Source organism: Cyprinus carpio, chromosome A3 (assembly GCF_018340385.1).
Source record: "Cyprinus carpio isolate SPL01 chromosome A3, ASM1834038v1, whole genome shotgun sequence".
Lineage (NCBI taxonomy): Eukaryota > Metazoa > Chordata > Actinopteri > Cypriniformes > Cyprinidae > Cyprinus > Cyprinus carpio.
Window position 1 is genome coordinate 16,439,184 of NC_056574.1, and position 22,475 is coordinate 16,461,658.

General features: G+C 38.0%; 1 protein-coding gene and 1 long non-coding RNA gene across 8 annotated transcripts in view; one reads left to right on the plus strand and one right to left on the minus strand.

Moving 5' to 3' along the window:
• The first annotated feature begins 871 nt into the window (after nt 1-871).
• The window catches only part of axin1 (axin 1), a 58,436-nt gene continuing 36,832 nt past the window's right edge, over nt 872-22,475 (plus strand). For 2 of the 7 annotated variants that reach the window (XR_006154260.1, XM_042720924.1), the window contains exons 1-2: nt 18,486-18,820; nt 20,717-21,688. Coding sequence is in view for 6 of the 7 variants with exons in the window: in XM_042720924.1 (XP_042576858.1) it covers nt 20,811-21,688 (878 nt within the window). In the remaining variant the exon portion in view is untranslated. Of the gene's footprint in view, nt 1,015-7,121; nt 7,320-18,485; nt 18,821-19,526; nt 19,914-20,716; nt 21,689-22,475 lie in introns of those variants that run through there. The other 5 variants (XM_042720919.1, XM_042720911.1, XM_042720899.1 and 2 more) reach the window with 5 other exon arrangements.
• LOC109065965 lies at nt 6,032-19,196 on the minus strand. Its single transcript, XR_002013598.2, has 4 exons — nt 19,151-19,196; nt 7,111-7,187; nt 6,760-6,962; nt 6,032-6,548 (listed from the first exon to the last, which is right to left on the minus strand). It is a non-coding gene; the product is annotated as an uncharacterized LOC109065965 (long non-coding RNA).

A 22,475-nucleotide genomic window follows, 5' to 3' on the forward strand; every position in this document is an offset into this window, starting at 1 on the left:
ATTTTCTAGTGACTTTCTTTTCTCACTAGTCACATCGCTGTTCTTGAACGTGTGGCGTGCGGAATCAAAACGGTCTTTTCAATAAGAGTCCACCGCTAGCCGACGCGAGCCTAAAGACAGCATGATGTGAAGTCCTGAAAACAAGACAAAGTGTGTGTGGTAAATTTGTTTGAGAGTGGCGGCGCCAATGCAAATGCAAGTGGCAGGCAATACCAAGGATCCTCGCCAGGCTGGTTTGAATGGAAAATCGGTCATTGTGGGAAGGGTTTGCTGGGTCTGACCCTGGCTGCTACTAGACAAGCAAGTGTGAAATCCGTATGAAAGGTAAGCAGCTGATAACATTACCCAACAAAGGCAATATCATCTTTCGCGTTCTCTATGTTTTCCTTTCCAGCACTCTCATCTGCCTACACCAATTTTGTTAATCTTGCCTCGCCATGTATATTTCTGCATTTTTCCCATCGTTGGTCTGTTGTTGTTTTCTTGTGATGAATGAAATGCTCCCAAACATCAAATAGCATTGGCGTGAAGCACTGAAATCTGTGCATAGCTGTTTGAAAAGGACCGCTACTCTGTGGTCTTTGTGCTTCCCTTTTCATCCTGCTTAGAATGGACAGCATATTGGACAGCGCTCAGCTTTGTTTTCGTTTCAAAGCTTATTGCATTTTTGCAATCGTCACCACAAGGTTCGTCACACTTTGTGATGATATACAGTTCCATTTCTAATGTTTACTTTGCAATTAGGAGCAAATCACTCATGCCTGTGGGGTCTGTTGCCATAGTTACAATAGGGTTCTGAGGTCTATCATCTGGTCCTTGCGTCCACCAATCAGGTTGCAGAGCTGAAGCTGCAACATAAAGTAAAGATGCACATCTTTCAGCAACACAGTAGTAAGAAACAGAAAGAGATTCATGAGTATAAGAAAGTACTCTGGGATGGCAAGTAGGCGACTGCGCCCAGTCATGGCGGACCACAGAAATCACAGCGGAGGAGACACCCAGCAGGAGAGGCAGGTGAGAGCATCAACCATTTTGAGACTTAACTCACATTATTGTTCTCGGAGTAGACTCTGTGAAATGTGTCAGAGATGGTGGTCAACGAGATTAGCATTACCAGTACAAATAAATGCTGGTCGTGCTAGAGCTCGAAGAATAATAGTGTGGACGGTGAACGTCGGGCAAATGAAAGCGAGAAAAAAACGACGCGGCCGTAGTTTTCAATATGGTTGTTGAAGCCTCTTCAAATAATTTTTTTTTCCAAAGCGCGATCAAAGAAATCCAGCTGGGCTGTTGTTCGATTTTCGTATATATTTTTCAGTTGATTTGCAGATGGGAGGAATCGCTGCGCAAACTTAATTTGATCAGTCAGTATGCATATGTCCATGTCTTTGTGTTTTCATGTGTGTGTGTTTGTGTGTGTATGAAATTGGCCTAGATTAATCATAGCACTCTAAATCTCATTACTTGGAACATCTGAGGGAACGCTGTCTATAAAAGGGCTCTTTGGAGGGGGCTTTCAAATCGGGCCTTCATCAGATCAAAGGCCTCAGATCTGGGATGAACATTTGTCCTTAGCGGATATGTTTCGAGATAATCAAGCATGGTCAGAGAATCCACCATTGGGTGAAGCGCAGCAGCAAGAGCTCCATGTTCTCGCTGATTCCCGACCGAGCCGTCCATGAACCTGTCGATATCACGATATGATGTCAAAAGAAGAGCCCTCATAACAAACTGAGAGGGGGCTGGGTGGAAAGCAAGAAGATAAAGAAAGATGGAGGGGAGGACCATCGCCAACTAAGCCCAGTTGTGATTAAAGATGGCGGCCAGCGATGTTGCAGACTGCGTAGCACGAGACCCGATCCGTTGAGACAATCAGGAAAGTCTACGTTGAAGAACAGCGAAAAAGTTGTTCTTCCGTACACTGAGGTAACAGATGGCATGTGCATCAATTGTGTACCGTTGATAATGGCGGCGGTTTCTTCTTCCTTCAGCGTTGTTTGCCAGTGTCTTTATTATTTACGTCTTGTAGACTCGCATCTCTCACAGCCCTCTTGCTTTCAAAGACGCCGCTTCAATTGTTGCGACCGCTTGCTGTGCATTTCTAGCTCGTAGCATTGGCGATAGTAACAAGCTTTTAAGCTTCTCTGACTGCGCATTTGTTAGCGATCTGAGTCTTTCGACCCATTTGTAGCTGTAGCCCCGTGTCATTAGCGCCACATTGTTTGCCAGCAAAATAAGCTAAAGCACCCGAATGTGGCATTTTTTGCATGTTTTCATATGGAAACATTAATCAGTAGTTTGGTGTTAGACAAACCTCAAGCAACAACCTGTTTAATCCTCTGTGGCTAATCCACTCTTGGCCTTGTTAGTCACAATTTATTCAGCTATGACAAAAGATATCAGCAGGACTCCAGAGGGCATTCTGACAGTCTTTAGATGCCACCTTTCTCTCAAGACTTGCGAGCGTTAAAAAGAGCAGCTTATCAATACACCAAAGACATTTTCCCTTTCTGATCTCCCAATCATTCAAATATAAATCAGCTTTTCTCGACCGGACCCTCGTCGCCTTTGTTTCTTAGTGCTGCCAGCCCGAACATTTCAGGCATGTGCTTCTTTGTCCCGAAAATCTCAGTTTTTCCTCATAATTCAAAGCCTTATTATTCCACTTTTTACAGAAGTGCTTAAAGGACCCTTGAAGTAACTTATTTGAAGGAATAATTATCTTTTGTAGAAATGAGAAGAGCAGCACTCAGCTTTAACATCTAAATGGGCTATTGTCAACTGATCAGGCCCCTCAAAAGATAAGCCTATTTCAAGCACAGCCTACAAGGAGGGGTAAATTTGCACTGGCAGCTGTAACAAAAACCAACACAGAGGAATGCTGGCCAGAAATGGGTTTTCTTTCTCCTGTCGAGAGGACTTATATCATGACATCAGAATGATCATTCATTTTTTTTTTTTTTTTTTTTTTGCTCATAATGGTTCTTCTGTGTTTCACCATGTTTCCACTGCAAATTACCAAGTTAAAAGTTGTAACGTGCACAAATTGAACATCTGTCTAATTTCTAAAAAGGGATTGTTATGGAATTTCTATTAGTTTTGACTTTCTTAATATTAATAGTGGCAATTCACTTGTTTCAAAGTCATTAAATGTTTCTACTGTGGTAGATGTGCTGATTTTACCTTTAGCTTAGTTGGGTAAATTCTTTCATCACACTAAAAACTGCTAGCAAATTCCACAAAAAAATTACAAAGAAATGACAAGTAGGCTAACATCCAATTAAATGTGAAATTTTAAAGTAGAAAGACTGAAATAGTATCTTCTTTAAAACCAACTTCAGTAACTGCAAAAAATAATTTACAGTTGTAGTAAACAGAATATGCATAGTAAATGTTTTGTCCTTTTGCATTTGATGATGTTGGAATCGGAAATAGTAACCAGAGTCTCAAATTGATTCATAGCTAAAGAAACACCTGCTGAACTCACTCCTTTTCTTCAAATCCTCATTCACCTAACATGGCTGTCATTGCCTTTTTATTGAAGGCTTGAGCCGCATATTAGTCTGTCACAGCCACTGAAATGGTTACGCCGCGGCCTGGTGACATGCAGCTGAGGTCTGGAATATCTATTGTGTAGTTTATAGGCTATAATTGTGTTAAAGTCATTGGTGTCAATGACCATGAAGATTAGATGCCATGAAATCTATGCAAATGAATACTGTATTTACTTATTTTCCTTGTTTTTAAAGGTAAAAACTGTAATGGAAAACAATACGGATCTATTAAACAACTATTTAAATAAGTTTAATGGATCTGAAAATGTTTTAATAACTTATGGTTTTAAATAACTTATGATTTAGTAACTTAATTTAGTAAGATATGTATGGAGATTCCCACAGTACAACAGGCAACTGACCGTAAAGTTTACTTTAAATATGGATTATTCAAAAGAAGAAAGAGAGAAGAAGTTATTTGGTGAGTGTGTTTTATTTTTATTATCATGAGAAAATTAAATCTCTATTTTCTGAGGCCCAATTCATTTTTGGTTGAAGAGGGGTATTGATTCGGTTCCTCAAATGAAGCATTCCTTCTGTGATGTTACAGCGGGGGTCCCTGCGGATGCTCACTCATCTGCTCCTGCGCTTGATACTGGCGAATCTGAGCAGATGGGACTGTCACAAACAATAGGTTCATGGAAGAGCGCCGTGGGCTTGACTTAGCTTATCCTGCTTAGCCTACCAGATGTGAGATGCCACAATGGGATGGGAGCCACCACATGTTTTAGTAAGAGGTGATTTAAAAATTAAAATGAATGACCGCGGGCCAAGAACTTATCTGTTTCCTTCCACATTTACTGTCATGCTTCATTTTCATATTTGGTATACCTGCTCCCTCAATGAGAATTTTAACATGACTCTAAATGTATGTCTATTGCATGCTGCAATCTAATCTTTGTTTATAGACGGTCAAAGGTGAGGTTTTAACTTGTGTGTTTGACCATCTCCAAATATTCTTGGAAAACTCTGCTGGTCATATGTTTTCTGTTAAAATTTGCAAAAAAAAAAAAAAAAAGGTTTGTACAACATTAGAATTAGATAGAACACTGATAAACACAATGCAGTAAAATTTTACCTTTTATATCATACTAAGCCCTAAGTGTACACGTGATTTTATAGTATGGTATAGCTTATTTTTATTTATTGTAATATTTCTGGACATAGACGAACCAAGTTACAAAACGACATGTTTAATCTCAGACGTTAAACAACAAAGATGTAAGCAGAAATCTGTTTTATGTATTTATTTACTCATTATTACTTCCTGCAGAGTCACATGTTGATGTAATGAACATTTGAGGAATGTTTGTGATGTCATCTGCGATGCTAAAAAATCATAGGTAATTACTTTTATGGGCCTGTTTTCATGCCTTGTGTCACGTATACCACAAAGTTTCCGAGTTGCGTTTATGGTGCGGGATGTCCTTGAAGCTGAGAATTACTCTTGCTGATAAAGACAATATAGAGTGACACAGCAATTCTATTAGTCAGACCTGAAAACCTTTGGAATTTACAATTACCACTGTTCAGCTGGAGGCCCATCAAACTACTTTCCCCCCCTTATAATCTTAAAGGCCATACCAATAAGATTTTGCAAACTGAACGAATGTACTTTCAAAAAATGCAATATAATGCTTTATAATACTACATATTGCAAAATATCTGCAATGATAGTAATAATGTGGGAAATCCAAAATAATAGTAACACTTTTTAGCTTATGCATATGAATTTAGAAGTTGTTCAGCTTAAAGCTTTGAAATGTTGCCTCAAACTTTTGTGATGTATCAGTCATCACCTGTCATTAAACGTGTATGTTTAACAAGTTAGATAAGCCAAACTGGAAGCATATATGTATGTATATTTTTCACAAGGTTATGTGACGGTTTCTGCCTAACATAGACTGGACCTTCATCCTGGCCTATAGAGGAGCCTGTTACATTGCATATTTTATTGTAATACTGTTATCAAATCAGGTCCAAAAACAACAATAAAATACATCTAATTATTAAAGAAGAGAAAAGTACTCGTATAGTAAATTAAGACATTTTAATTCAGTTCAAATGTTTATTTACTTAAGTTAATACTATACGTTATGATGGAAGTGGATAATTTAATTGTGTGTGCATCAGGGTTATTTTCATTAACTCTAAGGTAAACTATAACTAAAATCATACAAACTTGAAATAAAATAAACATTAACTGACATAGAATAAAATATTTAAAAAATTTACTTATTTTATTTAAGCTAGTTGCCAAGGCAACATTTCTCATTTTCGTTTAGTTTTTAAGTTGAATTACTAAAATAGCTAAAACTATGTGAATTAAAACTAAAAACTAATACTATATAGAAATAAAAAACTAATAATAATGACAAAAACACAACACAATTAATAAAACTTTAACTAAAATTAAAAATTTCAAATAAAATAAAATTCAAAATATTAACAAAAACTACAATAGTATAATACAAGGTTTCTTATAATGTTACTGAAAGTGCATTGTGAATTAACTTATTACAGGCATTGCTCTGATTTATGCTCTGAAACACCTCAAATTTATGCCTTAAGTGCTTCATTCTGACCTTGCAGCTGTAACAGTTTCTTGAGTGTGTGTTTATTTGAGTGTTCTTCAAAATAAATAAATAAATAAATAAAAGGGTTTATTCGACAGCTACAGACAGAATGTTGGTGAGAGCAGAACTGGAAAATATGAGCAAACATAGTGTAATTCAGAGCAGACTTGCTGTTGTTTTCTTTGTCTTGTGCAACCGACCAGCAATCGCCCCAGCTGCTTTGTAGAGGAGCAGGTACTTAAGCTGAAAGTGCACCTGTCATGTCATTTGTCTAAGAGTTCCAAGGCCACTCAACAGGTAGCAGAATGGCAGCTACAGCTGCCAGTCACAACCTCCATCAAAACTCATGCAAGAAGCTCGCCAAACACAGCTGTCAAATGATTCCAATAGTTTCCTCCGGGACTGTGACTTTCACTATCTGTAGAAGAACAACGATAGAACAATCTGACATTCACCCACGTGACTCTGACCTCTGGTTACAGTTTCCCAAATGACTTTCTGTAGCAATGATTTCTGCTTGAATGTTTCAAAGGCAAGAATAATCTGGTGTTGAGCAATTACTAAATACTCTCCTAATCGCCACGATCTCTCCAAACCGTTTCCAAACACCTCTATTTCATGCTATTTACCTCTTGATTGTTTCCAAGTGGTTGCTCAGAGGTTGTGCACTGAGTTGGTATGCGCTCATGGCCATGTGTTGGCTCGTGGTGGGGGGCCCAGTAATCAAAGCCAGGCCTCAGGAAGGGCAAGGATAGATCTGAGTTTGCAGCTGCTGATGCCATCTGATTTGAGCACTGGCCCAGTATTCACTAGCCCATGCATAGTCTGTTGCCTGGAAAACATTATTGGAAAAATATACAAATCATCCACATTTACTGTATATATATACTGTGTAGAAATAGACAGATTATAAAATGTAAAAAACATGGAAGTATATTGTTAAAAATTTCTAATGATTTGATATTCAAGTTTTTTCATACCTGTGTTTCAGATTCGAATGGGGACAGTCAGTAACCTGGAATGGACCGATTTTTTGTGGACATTCACCTTGGATTCTCTGAAAAAGAAGAGGATGCAGTTTTTACTGGAACTTGATATAGTTAATGGTATTGAAATGGAATCTTCTGTCAATGGAGGGAGAGTTGGGGGAAGCCAGAAAACGCAAGACAGAAACTTACCGTTTCCTCAGGTAATGAATTTACCTTTTCATTCATATTAACTAACTGAAGTATGGGAACAAAACAAAAGTGAAGGGCAGATATATAGTTAGGAATTGCTATGCCTTGATAACAAATTTATTTACAGTACTGTGTGTATATATATATATATATATACACACACACACACGTCAAAAAAAATATTTTGTTCAGCAAGGACACGTTAAATTGACCAAAAGCGACGGTAATGACATTTATAAGGTTACAAAGTTACAAAACTTTATAAATCAAATAATCCTGATCAAAAATATTAAGCAGCACAACTGTTTTAAACATTGAAAATAATAAGAATTGTTTCTTGAGCAGCAAATCAGCATATTAGAATGATTTCTGAAGGATCATGTGACACTAAAGACTGGTGTAATGATGCTGAAAGTTTAGCTTTGCACCACAGGAATAAATTACATTTTAAAATATATCCAAATATAAAACAGCAATGTTAAATTGTACAAATATTTCACAATATTAATGTTTTAACTTCATTTTGATCAAATAAATGCAGCCTTGGTGAGCATAAAAAAAAAAAACTAATTGCATAATCACAAAAAAATCCTACTTAACCCAAACTTTTGAACAGCAGTGTATCTTGTATACAAATAAAAAAAGGGAAAAAAGGAAGGGTTCATTTGGCATGGTCATCAAAATTTCTTAACATTTTTTTGGTGATCTTGGCTTGGCAAATCATGACAAATGTTCCTTTAATGTTCTTTTGTGAAAGTTAAGGTGTGTCAAATTCCGAGATGAACACCTAACTACACCCAGACTTGATTTCCCATGAGCAGTTTGTAATATGTCATTAAATTCATGGTTCCACACAAACCACTCTTTCATTTTCAGATGAGCTTATCAAATAAAGTCATAAAAAGGAGGAACAGGGCTTCACATTCCAAAGGCCTTTGATCTTTTTGCAATGAATCCATGAGATTACATGCCTGATTATATCCAGGTGTTGAGTCATAACTTCAGAGGTTCAGAGCATACAAAGTAATATTCGTCTTTATGACCTGCTAATTTATTTCAAAGGCAGGTCCTTTAACACTATACAGCCCGCTCGAAGTCATAAGATGTGAGTTCCTTCACTAAACTAACTCATAAATCCAGAATTACCTTCTGCATATCATTTGCAGAGGTTTTGACTCTCACATGTAATGTTCACCTGTCTATGTCCACTCTGATGAAATACAGTATTTCTTCCCTTCAATAGGCTAAAAATGGGACAGAGGATATTCGTATTTCCAGTAATGCCTGTAAGGTTTATAAGACTTTAAAAACATTCTTGAACAGGATTATATAAAGATACATACTTCCTGCTGCATGCTTTTTCATGACTGAAAGAAAAGAGCAGTGTTTAAATCTCCTGCATTCTTTCTTTTACCACGTTGCTTTCATCTTTTGTCAGATGGAGAGATACAATGCGAAATGTACCTTGATTCTAATCTCTACTCACACTGAGAGAGTTGTGGAGGCTTTTTCATACTCAGATTTCTCATGTTTTACTGTGCTAAGCTCAGGCTGGGGATTTTATTTTATTTTAGTTTTATTGGTATGTTTAATTGAAATTTGAACAAGAACTTTATGTGTAAACAGCATTTGTATAATGCACACAAAAGGAACTTACTGTACAAGGAAGAGATTTACTTAAACCTGGCAAACTTTGTTAGATTACTGCACCTTGATAGCTGGAAAGAATTAAAAACAGATAGCAAGTCCAAGCTGTCACGGCAGAGCCATGAAATGTGTGTCAATGACACTGCCGATGGAAAACTGAGATAACTTCCTCAAGGTTATAGTCCACTATAACTGTACTAGTCAACATACATACAGCTGTGCACGCATAAATCATACAGACTGACACATCTGCAGAATGCCTACAAAATAAATAGAGGTGCACTCAGTATGGCAACACATTTATTTAATGGACATTCTTGCATTTACTCTAAAGATTTTTTTGCATGTTGTTGGTGGTTCTGGTCTGGAGACGTTTTGCAGTGTGGCAGCTGTGACTGTTGTGAATTTCCACTCGGTGCTTGAAGTCCTGCTGTTTATCCTTGGTCTGTATATATGGAAACCGGAGGTCATTGCTTATGTTTCATCACTATAGCAGAGAATTATTGCTTGTTTGGATTTTTTTTATAACTAGTATATTTTACACAGGCTGATCACGCAAGACTACGCTGTTGATTTAGGCACCATTTTAGACTCAATAAAGGGATAATCCACCCCAAAATGAAAATTTTGTCATTAATCATTTACCCCCATGTCGTTCGTCTTCAGAACACAATTTAAGATATTTTGGATGAAAACCTGGAGGCTTGACACTATCAAACAAACAGAAAAATAAATAAAAGTGAAAAAAACAAAAAAAGTATGAAGTACATCGTCAGAATAGTCCATCTGCCATCAGTGGTTCAACCGCAACGTTATGAAGCGACAAGAATACTTTTTGTAAGTGAAGAAAACAAAAATAACGACTTTATTCAAGAACTCCTTTGTCTACAGTCTCCTCTGTGTCTCTCCATATCACTGTATGCTGCATATGCCCTTCTGTATCAGCCGTGCCACAAGGATAAGCTGTTTTCTTTCAAATCAAAGCTAAATACACGTAGATACAGCGCATCCTTGTGGCGTGGCTGTTCAGAAGAGCATACGGTGAAAAGGAGAGACACAGAGGAGACTGTTGACAAAGGATTTGTTGAATAAAGTCGTTATTTTTGTTTTCTTCGCTTACAAAAAGTATTCTACGTTACGGTTGAACCACTGATGGCAGATGGAGTATTCTGACGATGTCTTTCATACTTTTCTGGACCTTGACAGTGTAATTTACTTGGCAGTCTATGGGACTCAAGCCTCCCAGTTTTCATCCAAAATATCTTAAATTGTGTTCCGAAGACAAACTAACCTTTTACAGGTTTGGAATGACAGGGGCGTAAGTGATTAATGACAAAATTTTCATTTTGGGGTGGAGTATCCATTTAAGTACATAAAATCAATAAAAAAAAAATAGGGCCCCATAAACTTCAGACAGTGTAAATGCCATATTGGATTTTATGTGGATGAAAAAGAGGGTGCATTGTATAGACTTGCAGTCTTTATAATGGCATGCCCTGTATAAAGGTCCTAGATCACATGTGATTTTCAAAACACACAACTTTAAAAAAAAATCATACTTAAAGTCTCTTGGAAATATGTTTCATCAACAATTTGTATGTTGTGAAATATTACTGATAAATGCTTATATAAACACAACCGTACACCGACCTGTGAATCTTTTTTTTTTCTTTCTGATAATATTTCAGCAATCAGTGTTTTCTACGAGCTGTTTAGAATCAGAACAAGTGATGCCAGATTTGTGAATGAATCATTGTTTTGATCTAATCGGCCAAACAGGTTTGCATAAAACTATTTGCGATTCAGTTTGATTCATTAGGAAAGTTTACTCATGCACGGAATTGCTTGCAGCGGTTTCTAACATCACAATAGTAAAGGGATATTTTATGAGAGAAAAAAAAAACAACAAGAGCACTGGATGAGATCGACATTTACCATTGTAGGAAACAACGATGAAGAAGCTCTTTATTGCGTGTGCAGCAACATTATACTGCAGGTAAAGATGATTCATATCCTTTTATATCCAAAACACCATTTAAAGAAGAGTACCAAAATATGGGCACTACGCCCCTAGCAGAAAATTACCAGTACATCTTCCAACAATGTGTTTGTTTATTACAGTGCAGATTATGTTTGTTTATATATTATTTGGTATGCTCCTGTGGCTCAGTGGTAGAGCATTGCGTTAGCAGTGCAAAAGGTTGTGGGTTCAATTCCCAGGGAACACATGTTAGGTAAAAAATGTTAGCTTGAATGCACTGTAAGTTGCATTGGATAAAAGTGTCTCGTAAATGCTTGTTTGGTTTAGTTCATCAAGTGAAAAGTAAACAATATTATAAATAGTACTGGTAGCAACTGGTGAACTATATGGCCTTTCGCACCGCATTAGTTGTACAGTATGTAAAGAACTGGTCTGGGATGATTTTGTGTGTACTAGGACGTGACGTAAGCCAGTCGACAGCAATGTCATTTGTGTATGGCTTTCAACAACGTTAACAAAGAAGAACAACGTTAACAACAGTAGGATGGAGGACGCTGTGATAAGAGCTGTGTTTTTGTTGTGTCTCGCGGGTTTCACACGTCACGGGTCGTACCAGTTGTGCTGGTTAGACCCTGCTCTGTCTGGAGTAGGAGCTAATTTGGTTCTCGAAAAATGCATTGAGAAAACGCCAAAAAGTGGGTAGTTCCACAATTAATTCTGGTACTATGAAAAGGTTCCTGCGTGCCAAAGGCCCTTATATGACTCGGCAGGTCATGTGATGTCAACATGGCGGCGTCCATGAGGGGGCGACCTGCTCATTGTAGAATCAAACCGCTTTTTCTAGAAGACTGCTAAATTATCTCCTCATGCCCATATAATTTTAATTATATTCCCCGAGGCGCTTTTCTATGGAATGCCAAGTCTGCCAAAATAAAAAATATATAAATACATAAATAAATATACAAATAAATGTAAAAAAGAAAAAAATAATAAATATATATAATAAATAAATATACATAGAAAAGCAAAAAAACGAAAATAAATAATTATTTATACATTTATTTCCTTTTTTATGTATATATTTATTTTTTTTCCATATTTATTTATTTCTTCTTATATTTATTTATACATTTATTCATTTATACATTTATTTATTTCTACATTTATTTATTTTTAAATTTATTTATTTCTACATTTATGTTTTTTTCTACATTTATTTATTTCTTCATTTATTTCTTCCTACATTTCTTCCTGCGTAGGGTAATGAGGAGGGCGTGGTTTACCTCAGACATAGCAATCGAGCTCAGAGTAAGCGAAGGCGAAGGGTTGAGGCCACAGTGACACCCTGTGGCGAAATACAATAAGTATCACTGACGTTGATACGGTCTGTGACTGCGAGGTATATGGTTAAAATCTTACTGTGTGACATGGATATGCTCGTCTTTATCCGGACATGGTCGTAGAACATCGTTTGGTCTGGATTTGTAAAATGTCCTGGGCTAACAAACATGAAACAGGGACTCTGAAACGGAAGCGCTTTATTTTTTCCATTTTTCGCTCAAAACTCACGGAAAGGAAGCAGGGCACATAGGCTACAGTGAAGTCAACGCAAGCATATTGACCAATGCTTTTGAAACGAGACCATTGCATTTGAATGTAGCCTAATTTCCAAAAACAATACTGACAGCAACAGCCTTATTAAATGTATGAACGTCACGTTAATCCACATCGATAAATTCAGTTAGAGGATAAGACTGTAGCCTATAGGGCAGTTAGCCTACCACTAAAATCCAACCAGATCTTCATCAGAGCCATCAATACAGAAGAGATCTTAATGCATTTACACAGCAATTAGCCTACAAGTGCATACAAATATTATGAAGTGTCTTACGCCTACATTTTGAAGACATAAATATGACATGATGGAATCAATGAAGTGATAGCCTACGTTTAATATGAAACTAAAACAGACACCAGGTGGCAGAAAGTCACTGTCTTAATGAGTGAGTTCAATCCACTCGTTTGATACACCGAATCAAAAACAACTCGACGTGTTGAAGCGATTTGTTTCTGATCATTTATATTTAGACCTATGCGTTATCTAAATAATTATAATACTACTAATAATAATAATAATAATAATAATAATAATAATAAAATAAAATGAAAAAATGCTCAAAAAGTTGGCAGAGAGGGGTCATGTTCGGGGAAACAACATAATTGTCGATAGGCTATACTTTTTCGGGGCCATGGGTTTAATGCGCAAACCTGCGTGACCATATAGCAACTATTCAGAAATGGAAATAACGAATGCATTAATATTTTGTTTTGAATTTAAGAAAAGTCGATTGAATATTTACAGGTTTTATCTCGTTATTATTTTCAGAATAGTAACGTCTTTGTAACCAACCACAGTGATCAAAAATCTCTACCTAATAGGCTACTTCAAAGATCAAATCAAATTATATATTGTAAAAGTTTGTACAAATTTATGTAGCCCAAAAAACATAACAAAAAATAGTCTACATAACTTTTTAATTATTATTATTATTATCATTCTTTCTTTCTTTTTATTATTATTATTATTAGGCTATTGTTATCATCATCATCAGCAGCTGGCAAACCATAATGGAATCTATTTAAAGGGAATGATTGTGGTGGGGAGTTTGGTCAAACTATTGCAGTGATAGCCTACTGCGAATATAACGGGTTGAAATAAAAGACGGCGCCGTCCACAGAGACCTTTCTATGTGCACTATTTCATCCGTGAAAACCTTAGTCCCCTGGCTATCATTTCAGAATCTGCAATTCAAAATAAATTTTGCCTGCCACTGCAGCAAATTCAGCAGCTTTTAGATATTGTTGTTGGTCCGACTTTGTCAAGACAAACCCGACGGAACTCAGCCCCGAAATTCAACTGCTGTCGCTCTTCTCTTTCTTTACTTTCCGCTGTAGCTGTTGGGTCCGTGTATATTTTGGTCATTCGATTTTCTATTTAAAAATAAATAAATAAAGATAAATGAAAAACGGTTTGGATTTTCGTTTTTTTCGTTTTGTTTAAAGAAACGGAAAAAGAAAATGTAGCTGGATTTTACGTATTTTTGTTTGTGGGTAAAAATGAGATTATGTTTTAATATTTGTTTGAATGTGTGGGCGGCGCTGAAACGCCCCTTTCATCCCTTCTGTACAGCACCGACAAGCAGCAACCGCAAGCTCAGCAGTTCATTTTCACCAGGAGAGAAGCGGCAGACAGCAGAGTTTATTAATCCTGCGGATCTTTGCTAGTGGTGCTTGCAAGATAAAATAATAATAATAATAATAATAATAATAATAAATTAATTAAATAAATAATAAAATAAAAAAAAATAATATTATATTTTTCCGGCTGCTACATATTATTGACAAAGCAGACTTGACAACTTTATTCATAAAACACCAATTGAATTTTACTTTAGCCGGTGATCTACAACGACATGGAATAAAATATAGGCCTAGCTACTACAAATTTTTTGCCTACTTATTTTATTCTAGGCCATTCATAAAAAAAATAAAATGGGAAAAATCCAACCCCACATTTATAATAAAATGTATATTAAAATAAGTTTTCCCCATAATTAGTCTAATTTAAATGTTTTAATTATAGGCTATAGGCTACTTAGAATTATGAACTGAATTCACGAATTCTGTAGATGACCTTTTGAATATAGTGATGGGGTGACATAATTACAGATAATGAGTTCAGACGGGAAACACTGCACCTCTGGTTGGTTTCATTTGAATTACATAGGCCTAAATATAAAATTATTATTATTATTATTGTTATTCTATTTAAATGGCTTATTTTAAAATTAGACATGTCCAGCTAGACATGGTTCGTCTGATGCATGAGCCTGGTTCATTTCTGACGTTTCAGAAAGAAGTTAATGTAGACCGAGATGGCAGAAAGCAAATCCTGTTGAATTTTGTAAGGTTTTAATGTTATTTAGGGTGTCTTACGACCCAAACTGACGGAGCTGAAGCTCTTTCCTGTTATCGGGATGGAAGCTGTGGATCGGGATCCGCCGATCGGAGAAGTGCAGCAGACTACACTCTACAAGATAAAGCTTCAGTTGCTGTTGTTTGTATAGCAAATGAAAAACATGTTCTGAGGTGTTTCTTAAATAGGCATAGATTAAAATTAGTAGGCTAAAAATCTGCACATTTCATGCCATTGTAGATCCTACAGTAAAATTCAAATGTCATTGAATAAATTAATTTCTGTTTGGTCAAAAAAATAAATAAAAAAAAAAAATATATAATATATATATATATATATATATATATATATATATATTTTTTTTTTTTTTTTTTTTTTTTTTTTTGACCAAACAGAAATTAATTATTCATGACATTCAATTATATTTAGATATATTATTATATATATATATATATATATATATAATATATATATAATATATTATAAGCTTGCAAGCACCCCAAGCAAAGAATCCGCAGGATTAATAAACTCTGCTGTCTGCCGCTTCTCTCCTGGTGAAAATGAACTGAGCTTGCGGTTTGCCGCTTGTCGGTGCGGTACAGAAGGGATGAAAGGGGCGTTTCAGCGCCACCCGCACATTCAAACAAATATTAAAGCATAATCTCATTTTTTACCCACAAACAAAAATACGAAAATTTTCGTTTTCCGTTTCTTAACATTTATCTTTATTAATTTTTAAATAGAAAATCGAATGACCAAAATATACACGGACCCAACAGCTACAGCGGAAAGTAAAGAAAGAGAAGAGCGACAGCAGTTGAATTTCGGGGCTGAGTCCCGTCGGGTTTGTCTTGACAAAGTCGGACCAACAAAAATATCTAAAAGCTGCTGAATTTGCTGCAGTGGCAGGCAAAATTTATTTTGAATTGCAGATTCTGACATGATAGCCAGGGGACTAAGGTTTTCACAGATGAAATAGTGCACATAGAAATGTCTCTGTGGACGGCGCCGTCTTTTATTTCAACCCGTTATAGACGGTTTCATCGGGCACACGCGCCTGGACCTAAGTTAACTTCCGGTCTGTGTTATATCGGTCTGGCTGCGGTGCCCATAGACATCTATGGCGGTGCCATCTACAAACGCAGTTAAAGCCAAGGTGATGAGTAGACTGAAGTTGGGCTCAGGTGGTTGTGCTGCGGGATGTGTTTCCCATACATTTATTTATTTTTGGAGACTCCACACAATTTTAAAACTGATCGATTTTCAAAAAGGCTTCGTTAAATAAACATGAGTAACGTAACATTACGTAACGTACTGCACGTTTAATAATAATAATTCCTTACATTTATGTTTAAATATCAAAACGAGGCACAGTTGTTTTTATATCGCTGTATTTCTGAAGTAGGACTTGCATGTTATATGCCTGATAGCAGCGTATGAGCGTACCAGCTCTGCTTTGTTTACAGCTGTTACTGGGGAAACCTCTATTTCTCGCACTTTATGTCTATGCTTTAAAACATCTCCTGCTGGCAAAGAATGAATTTGCATATTCATTAAGTCCGCCTGATCCACGCAGCAAACATATTTTGTTTGTTATCAAAAAATATCTACTCTAGAGGGACTTGACTGTTGTTATTGATTCTATTTGGAGTCTACCGGAAGTTAAGTTAGGTCCCACAAAAGCGCTCACTCGCATTAACGTTTGTTTATGTTGATGCCGTTGAAACCGTCTATATTCGCAGTAGGCTATCACTGCAATAGTTTGACCAAACTCCCCACCACAATCATTCCCTTTAAATAGATTCCATTATGGTTTGCCAGCTGCTGCTGATGATGATAACAATAGCCTAATAATAATAATAAAAAAAAAGAAAGAATGATAATAATAATACTAATTAAACAGTTATGTAGACTATTTTTTGTTATGTTTTTGGGCTACATAAATTTGTACAAACTTTTACAATATATAATTTGATTTGATCTTTGAAGTAGCCTATTAGATAGAGATTTTTTGATCACTGTGGTTGGTTACAAAGACGTTACTATTCTGAAAATAATAACGAGATAAAACCTGTAAATATTCAATCGACTTTCCTTAAATTCAAAACAAAATATTAATGCATTCGTTATTTCCATTTCTGAATAGTTGCTATATGGTCACGCAGGTTTGCGCATTAAACCCATGGCCCCCGAAAAATATAGCCTATCAACAATTATGTTGTTTCCCCGAACATGACCCCTCTCTGCCAACTTTTTGAGCATTTGGTCATTTATTTATTATTATTATTATTATTATTCTTATTATTTATTAGTCTATTATAATTATTTAGATAACGCATAGGCCTAAATATAAATGATCAGAAACAAATCGCTTCAACACGTCGAGTTGTTTTTGATTCGGTGTATCAAACGAGTGGATTGAACTCACTCATTAAGACAGTGACTTTCTGCCACCTGGTGTCTGTTTTAGTTTCATATTAAACGTAGGCTATCACTTCATTGATTCCATCATGTCATATTTATGTCTTCAAAATGTAGGCGTAAGACACTTCATAATATTTGTATGCACTTGTAGGCTAATTGCTGTGTAAATGCATTAAGATCTCTTCTGTATTGATGGCTCTGATGAAGATCTGGTTGGATTTTAGTGGTAGGCTAACTGCCCTATAGACTACAGTCTTATCCTCTAACTGAATTTATCGATGTGGATTAACCGTGACGTTCATACATTTAATAAGGCTGTTGCTGTCAGTATTGTTTTTGGAAATTAGGCTACATTCAAATGCAATGGTCTCGTTTCAAAAGCATTGGTCAATATGCTTGCGTTGACTTCACTGTAGCCTATGTGCCCTGCTTCCTTTCCGTGAGTTTTTGACCGAAAAATGGAAAAAATAAAGCGCTTCCGTTTCAGAGTCCCTGTTTCATGATTTGTTAGCCCAGGACATTTTACAAATCCAGACCAAACGATGTTCTACGACCATGTCCGGAATAAAGACGAGCATATCCATGTCACACAGTAAGATTTTAACCATATATACCTCGCAGTCACAGACCGTATCAACGTCAGTGATACTTATTGTATTTCGCCACAGGGTGTCACTGTGGCCTCAACCCTTCGCCTTCGCTTACTCTGAGCTCGATTGCTATGTCTGAGGTAAACCACGCCCTCCTGATTACCCTACGCAGGAAGAAATGTAGGAAGAAATAAATGAAGAAATAAATAAATGTAGAAAAACAAAAATGTAGAAATAAATAAATGTAAAAATAAATAAATGTAGAAATAAATAAATGTATAAAATGAATAAAATGTATAAATAAAATAAAAGAAGAAATAAATAAATATGGAAAAAAAATAAATATATACATAAAAAAGGGAAATAAATGTATAAATAAATTATTTATTTTCGTTTTTTTTGCTTTTCTATGTATATTTATTTATATATATATTTATTATTTTTTTCTTTTTTACATTTATTTGTATATTTATTTATGTATTTATATATTTTTTATTTTGGCAGACTTGGCATTCCATACTGTTCACCTCTAAATTCTTAAATTGGCAAAACGTATTTCTGAGAGCACATTTACGGTGTAGCGGAAGTGAATCGAAGGCGCTCCCTAAACACTCCAGGGTTTCCTCGCCTTCATCCTCCCTCCCTTTTCTCTTTCTCCAGGCGGCAGTGTGATTTCTGGCCGTGCGCGGCGCTGCACATCTCCTGCTCCTCTCTCTCTCTCGCTCACTCGCACACGGGCACAGGAGTGTGAGAGACAGCCATGGAGAGGTGGAGAAGCGAATGTTTTCTTTGTTATTTTTAAACTCCGAGAGCCGCATCGATGACACGATTCGCATCTCGCCGCATACAACGCTATTCCCGATGCGCCCGAAAACGGAAAGTAGGTTCTCACAGGTACAGTACAGAACACTTTTTTTTTCCTCCTCCTGGCTTGGGTGTAATGGGGGTTTGCGGTAGCGGTGTGTGTGTGTGTGTGAGAGAGAGAGAGACAGAGTGTGTGAGAGAGAGAGAGATGAAATGCACCGTCGCGTATTCGCCGCTCGCATTCGAATCCTCCGCGAGATCGAGGCGCGCTTATAAAGCTCACGCGTTCGGATTATCGGCGTGTGTTGGAGTGCGAAAATCAGTGTTGCAAAGTTGCACACTAGTCCCTGGGCTGCGGAAGGGCCTGGCTGTGTGTGTGTGTGTGTGTGTGTGTGTGTGTGTATGGAGTTTGTTTCTTACTTTCCCCTCCCCCATCCGCTGCTGCTGCTGAGGCCGAGACATGAATGCGATGAATGTGGGGCTCACTTCAAAGCAGATCGCGAGGGCAGCGAAAGGGGTGTTGTAATGCCGTAAGCGGAGGAAAAACGCAGCGAACGCGATCCGTTTTTAGACGGCCGCGTTTTTTCCCGTGCCTAAGCGGGATGATCGGATATATTGGCGTTCGTAGCGGTTAAAGACGGCTAGCGTGCTGTGACAACGTGTTTTCACACTAGTTGAGTCGGATGAGTAGAAGAAGCTCGCTAGAAATGTCGGCCCGTGCGCTCAAGGATGGTGAAAGTGTTTTTCACCATCTTTGCTCACTTGTTCGGGAAGGTGTCGCGCCGCACGTACTTCCTCTCCTCGCGCGTTACGTTCTTTGATGCGGTTGATGTTCGCTCTATTTGTGTTTTTGACTTATCACGGCATGTTTTGCTTTGTAGCTAGCTGGTAGCCTCCCCAGGTTAGCACTAGGGGCGTTTAGCGGGGCTTTGCTGTTAAACTACAGCATTAGTGTGAGTGAAATGTTTATAAATTCGCGTCTTCTGCTGGATTAGCCTGCTAGCTCATCGCCATTGAAGTTCGCGCTGGTGAAGTTATTGACTAGGAAAGCTCAAGGTTTCTTTCCTCCTTCGCTCGCTTATCAAGAACATCAGACGGGATCTAGTTGGCAGGCAGTCACAGGTTTTAAGGTCGGAACTTGAAAGTGTTGGATTTATGGTTGGTGTCGTAAAGCGTATCACAGGTGAGTGTTTGTGCCACGATGGCTGCCCTTTTTTTTTTGCTATCTTTGCTTAAGATAGATGCCTGAGGCCACTGTAAACTTGATGGGGTTGTAGAGCCCTGCAGCGTTTAATTAAACCTAGATGCATAGGTTTTTAATTGCCCAAAACGTGTAACGCTACCCTTTGAGGTATTATTACAATGTAGTCGACTCTCTTTAAAGTTGAAAATGTTCAGTTATTGTATGGTAACACTTATTGTCCTCTTGTCACACGTTACGTGCACTAACAGTAAATCATGCGTAGTTGCAAGCAGCTAACTCTATAGTAAATGCATTTTGTTCATTAATATTTCTCTGTTTACATTGTCACTGGGACACCTTAAAATAAACTAACCTCCTTTACTTGTCTAATCTTTTAATGTTATATGCAATGTACAGAATTTATGTTGGGAAAACACTTGATTTGCTTCTCGTGACATTTGGTGATGCAACAATTATTGTTTTGCTTGATGCTTCTGCTAAGGTGTTACACAACTTATCACATAAAATTCAGCGTACTGAGAAAACACTATGATATGAAATCAGTGCGAGTTGTTAGTGACACTGTGTTGTCCCTCTATGTAATGTTATTCTCTCATTATGGATATTCGTGTTTGTTGATATGAAATGTTACACCCACATTCAGGTAGAAGGCTTTGCATCAGTTATTTGGTTTTTGAACTGATCAGCACTGTTTTACACATGGTTTTAAATTGTTTTTACACTGCATCATCGTGTCGAGCGTTTATGAATGTTTTTCCATGCTTTTCTCTCTTCTCTTATAGGAGGAATTCTTTTGCAGTGGCATTACTAGAAGCCTGGATATAAACTTTCTGCCTTGTGGGCTGTACTGGGACAGGGTGCAGGGACACTGTGAGCATGAGCGTAAACGAGACGGGCTGTTATCTGCCAGATGTGGGCGGCAGCTTCACTGAGGATGCCCCCAGACCTCCAGTCCCTGGGGAGGAGGGCGATCTGGTGTCCAGAGATGGACGGCAATACGGCCACAGCTTTTACTCATCTAAGAGCGAGAGCCTCAAGAACGAGACCTCCATAGCTACGCCCAGAAGACCCGACCTGGACCTGGGCTACGAGCCCGAGGGTAGTGCTTCCCCGACGCCACCCTACCTGAAGTGGGCGGAGTCCTTGCACTCGCTTTTAGACGACCAAGATGGCATCCACTTGTTCAGGACTTTCCTCAAACAGGAGGAGTGCGCCGACATGCTGGACTTCTGGTTCGCCTGCAGCGGCTTCCGCAAGCAAGAGGCCAACGAAGGCAACGAGAAGATGCTGAAACTCGCGAAAGCCATTTACAAAAAATACATCTTGGATAACAATGGAATTGTGTCCAGGCAGATCAAACCAGCCACCAAGAGCTTCATCAAGGACTGCGTGATGAAGCTTCACATCGATCCTGCCATGTTCGACCAGGCGCAAACTGAAATTCAGACTATGATGGAAGAAAACACCTACCCTTTGTTTTTAAAGTCCGACATATACTTGGAATACACCAGGACGGGTGGAGAGAGTCCCAAACTATTCTGCGACCAGAGCTCGGTGTCAGGCAACGGCAAAGCCCTGCCGGGCTACTTGCCAACTCTGAACGAAGACGAGGAATGGCGGTGCGACCAGGAACAGGAGCAGAACCACGAAAGCGACCCCACTCCCAGCAACAGGCTGACCCAGAAGCTGCTCATGGAAACCGTGCCTCAGCGGGTGGCCAGCAGTAAGAGATATCAGGACAACCGTGAATACAGGTAAGTCCCTGCAGCTTTGAAAAGCTTCTCTCCCTTCTTCCATTCCCCTTCCCCCCTCGCGGTGCAAGCGCAGTCAGAAGAAAAAGATAAAAAGGGATCGGAGTTAAGCACAGCCCTCCACAGGAGATGAGAGGAATGCAGTATAGGCAGAAACCTCTAAGTAGCTGCGACTGAGGTAGCGAGACAGATAGTGGGTCGCAGCGTTGTCTTTGCCTACTGCGAGTTGGTGCAAGTGGGTACTCTTTGTGTTCTCCATGCAGGTGTCTCTTGAATGGCAGGCTTTGCAGCAGAATAAAGGTTTCTTCAGGAAAACCACAACATGGATTCTCTTTAGAATGTGCACAAAGGAAGAAACTGCATTGAATATTTTCTGAGAAAAAAAGAATGCGCACACTCCAAAAAGTTTTGCGGTATAGATTGAACAGATGCGTTCAGGGACGTTTTGCGTATCTGATCTAATGCACTTTGAAGCCCACAGCTGTGTATAGATTTGGTGTGTTTCTGAATGTGTTCAGATCTCTATCTCTCATACCACCCATGGTTTGCGCGCCGAGCGAGCGTATTGGAATGTATGCTTCAGGTATTGTGTTCTGTAATGAATTTTTTGTGCTCAGACATTCCTGAGGCATTCCTCGCCACTGGTTGTGATGGCCTATTGTGCTCTTTTAGCGCACGTATCTTTCTCATTCGTGTCGTGCATCGCACCGACATTGCTTTATCAGGAGAGATGTGGTTTTTAAGCCGTGCTGTGAAATTTACAGCAAATCACTTGATGCATCAGAGCCGT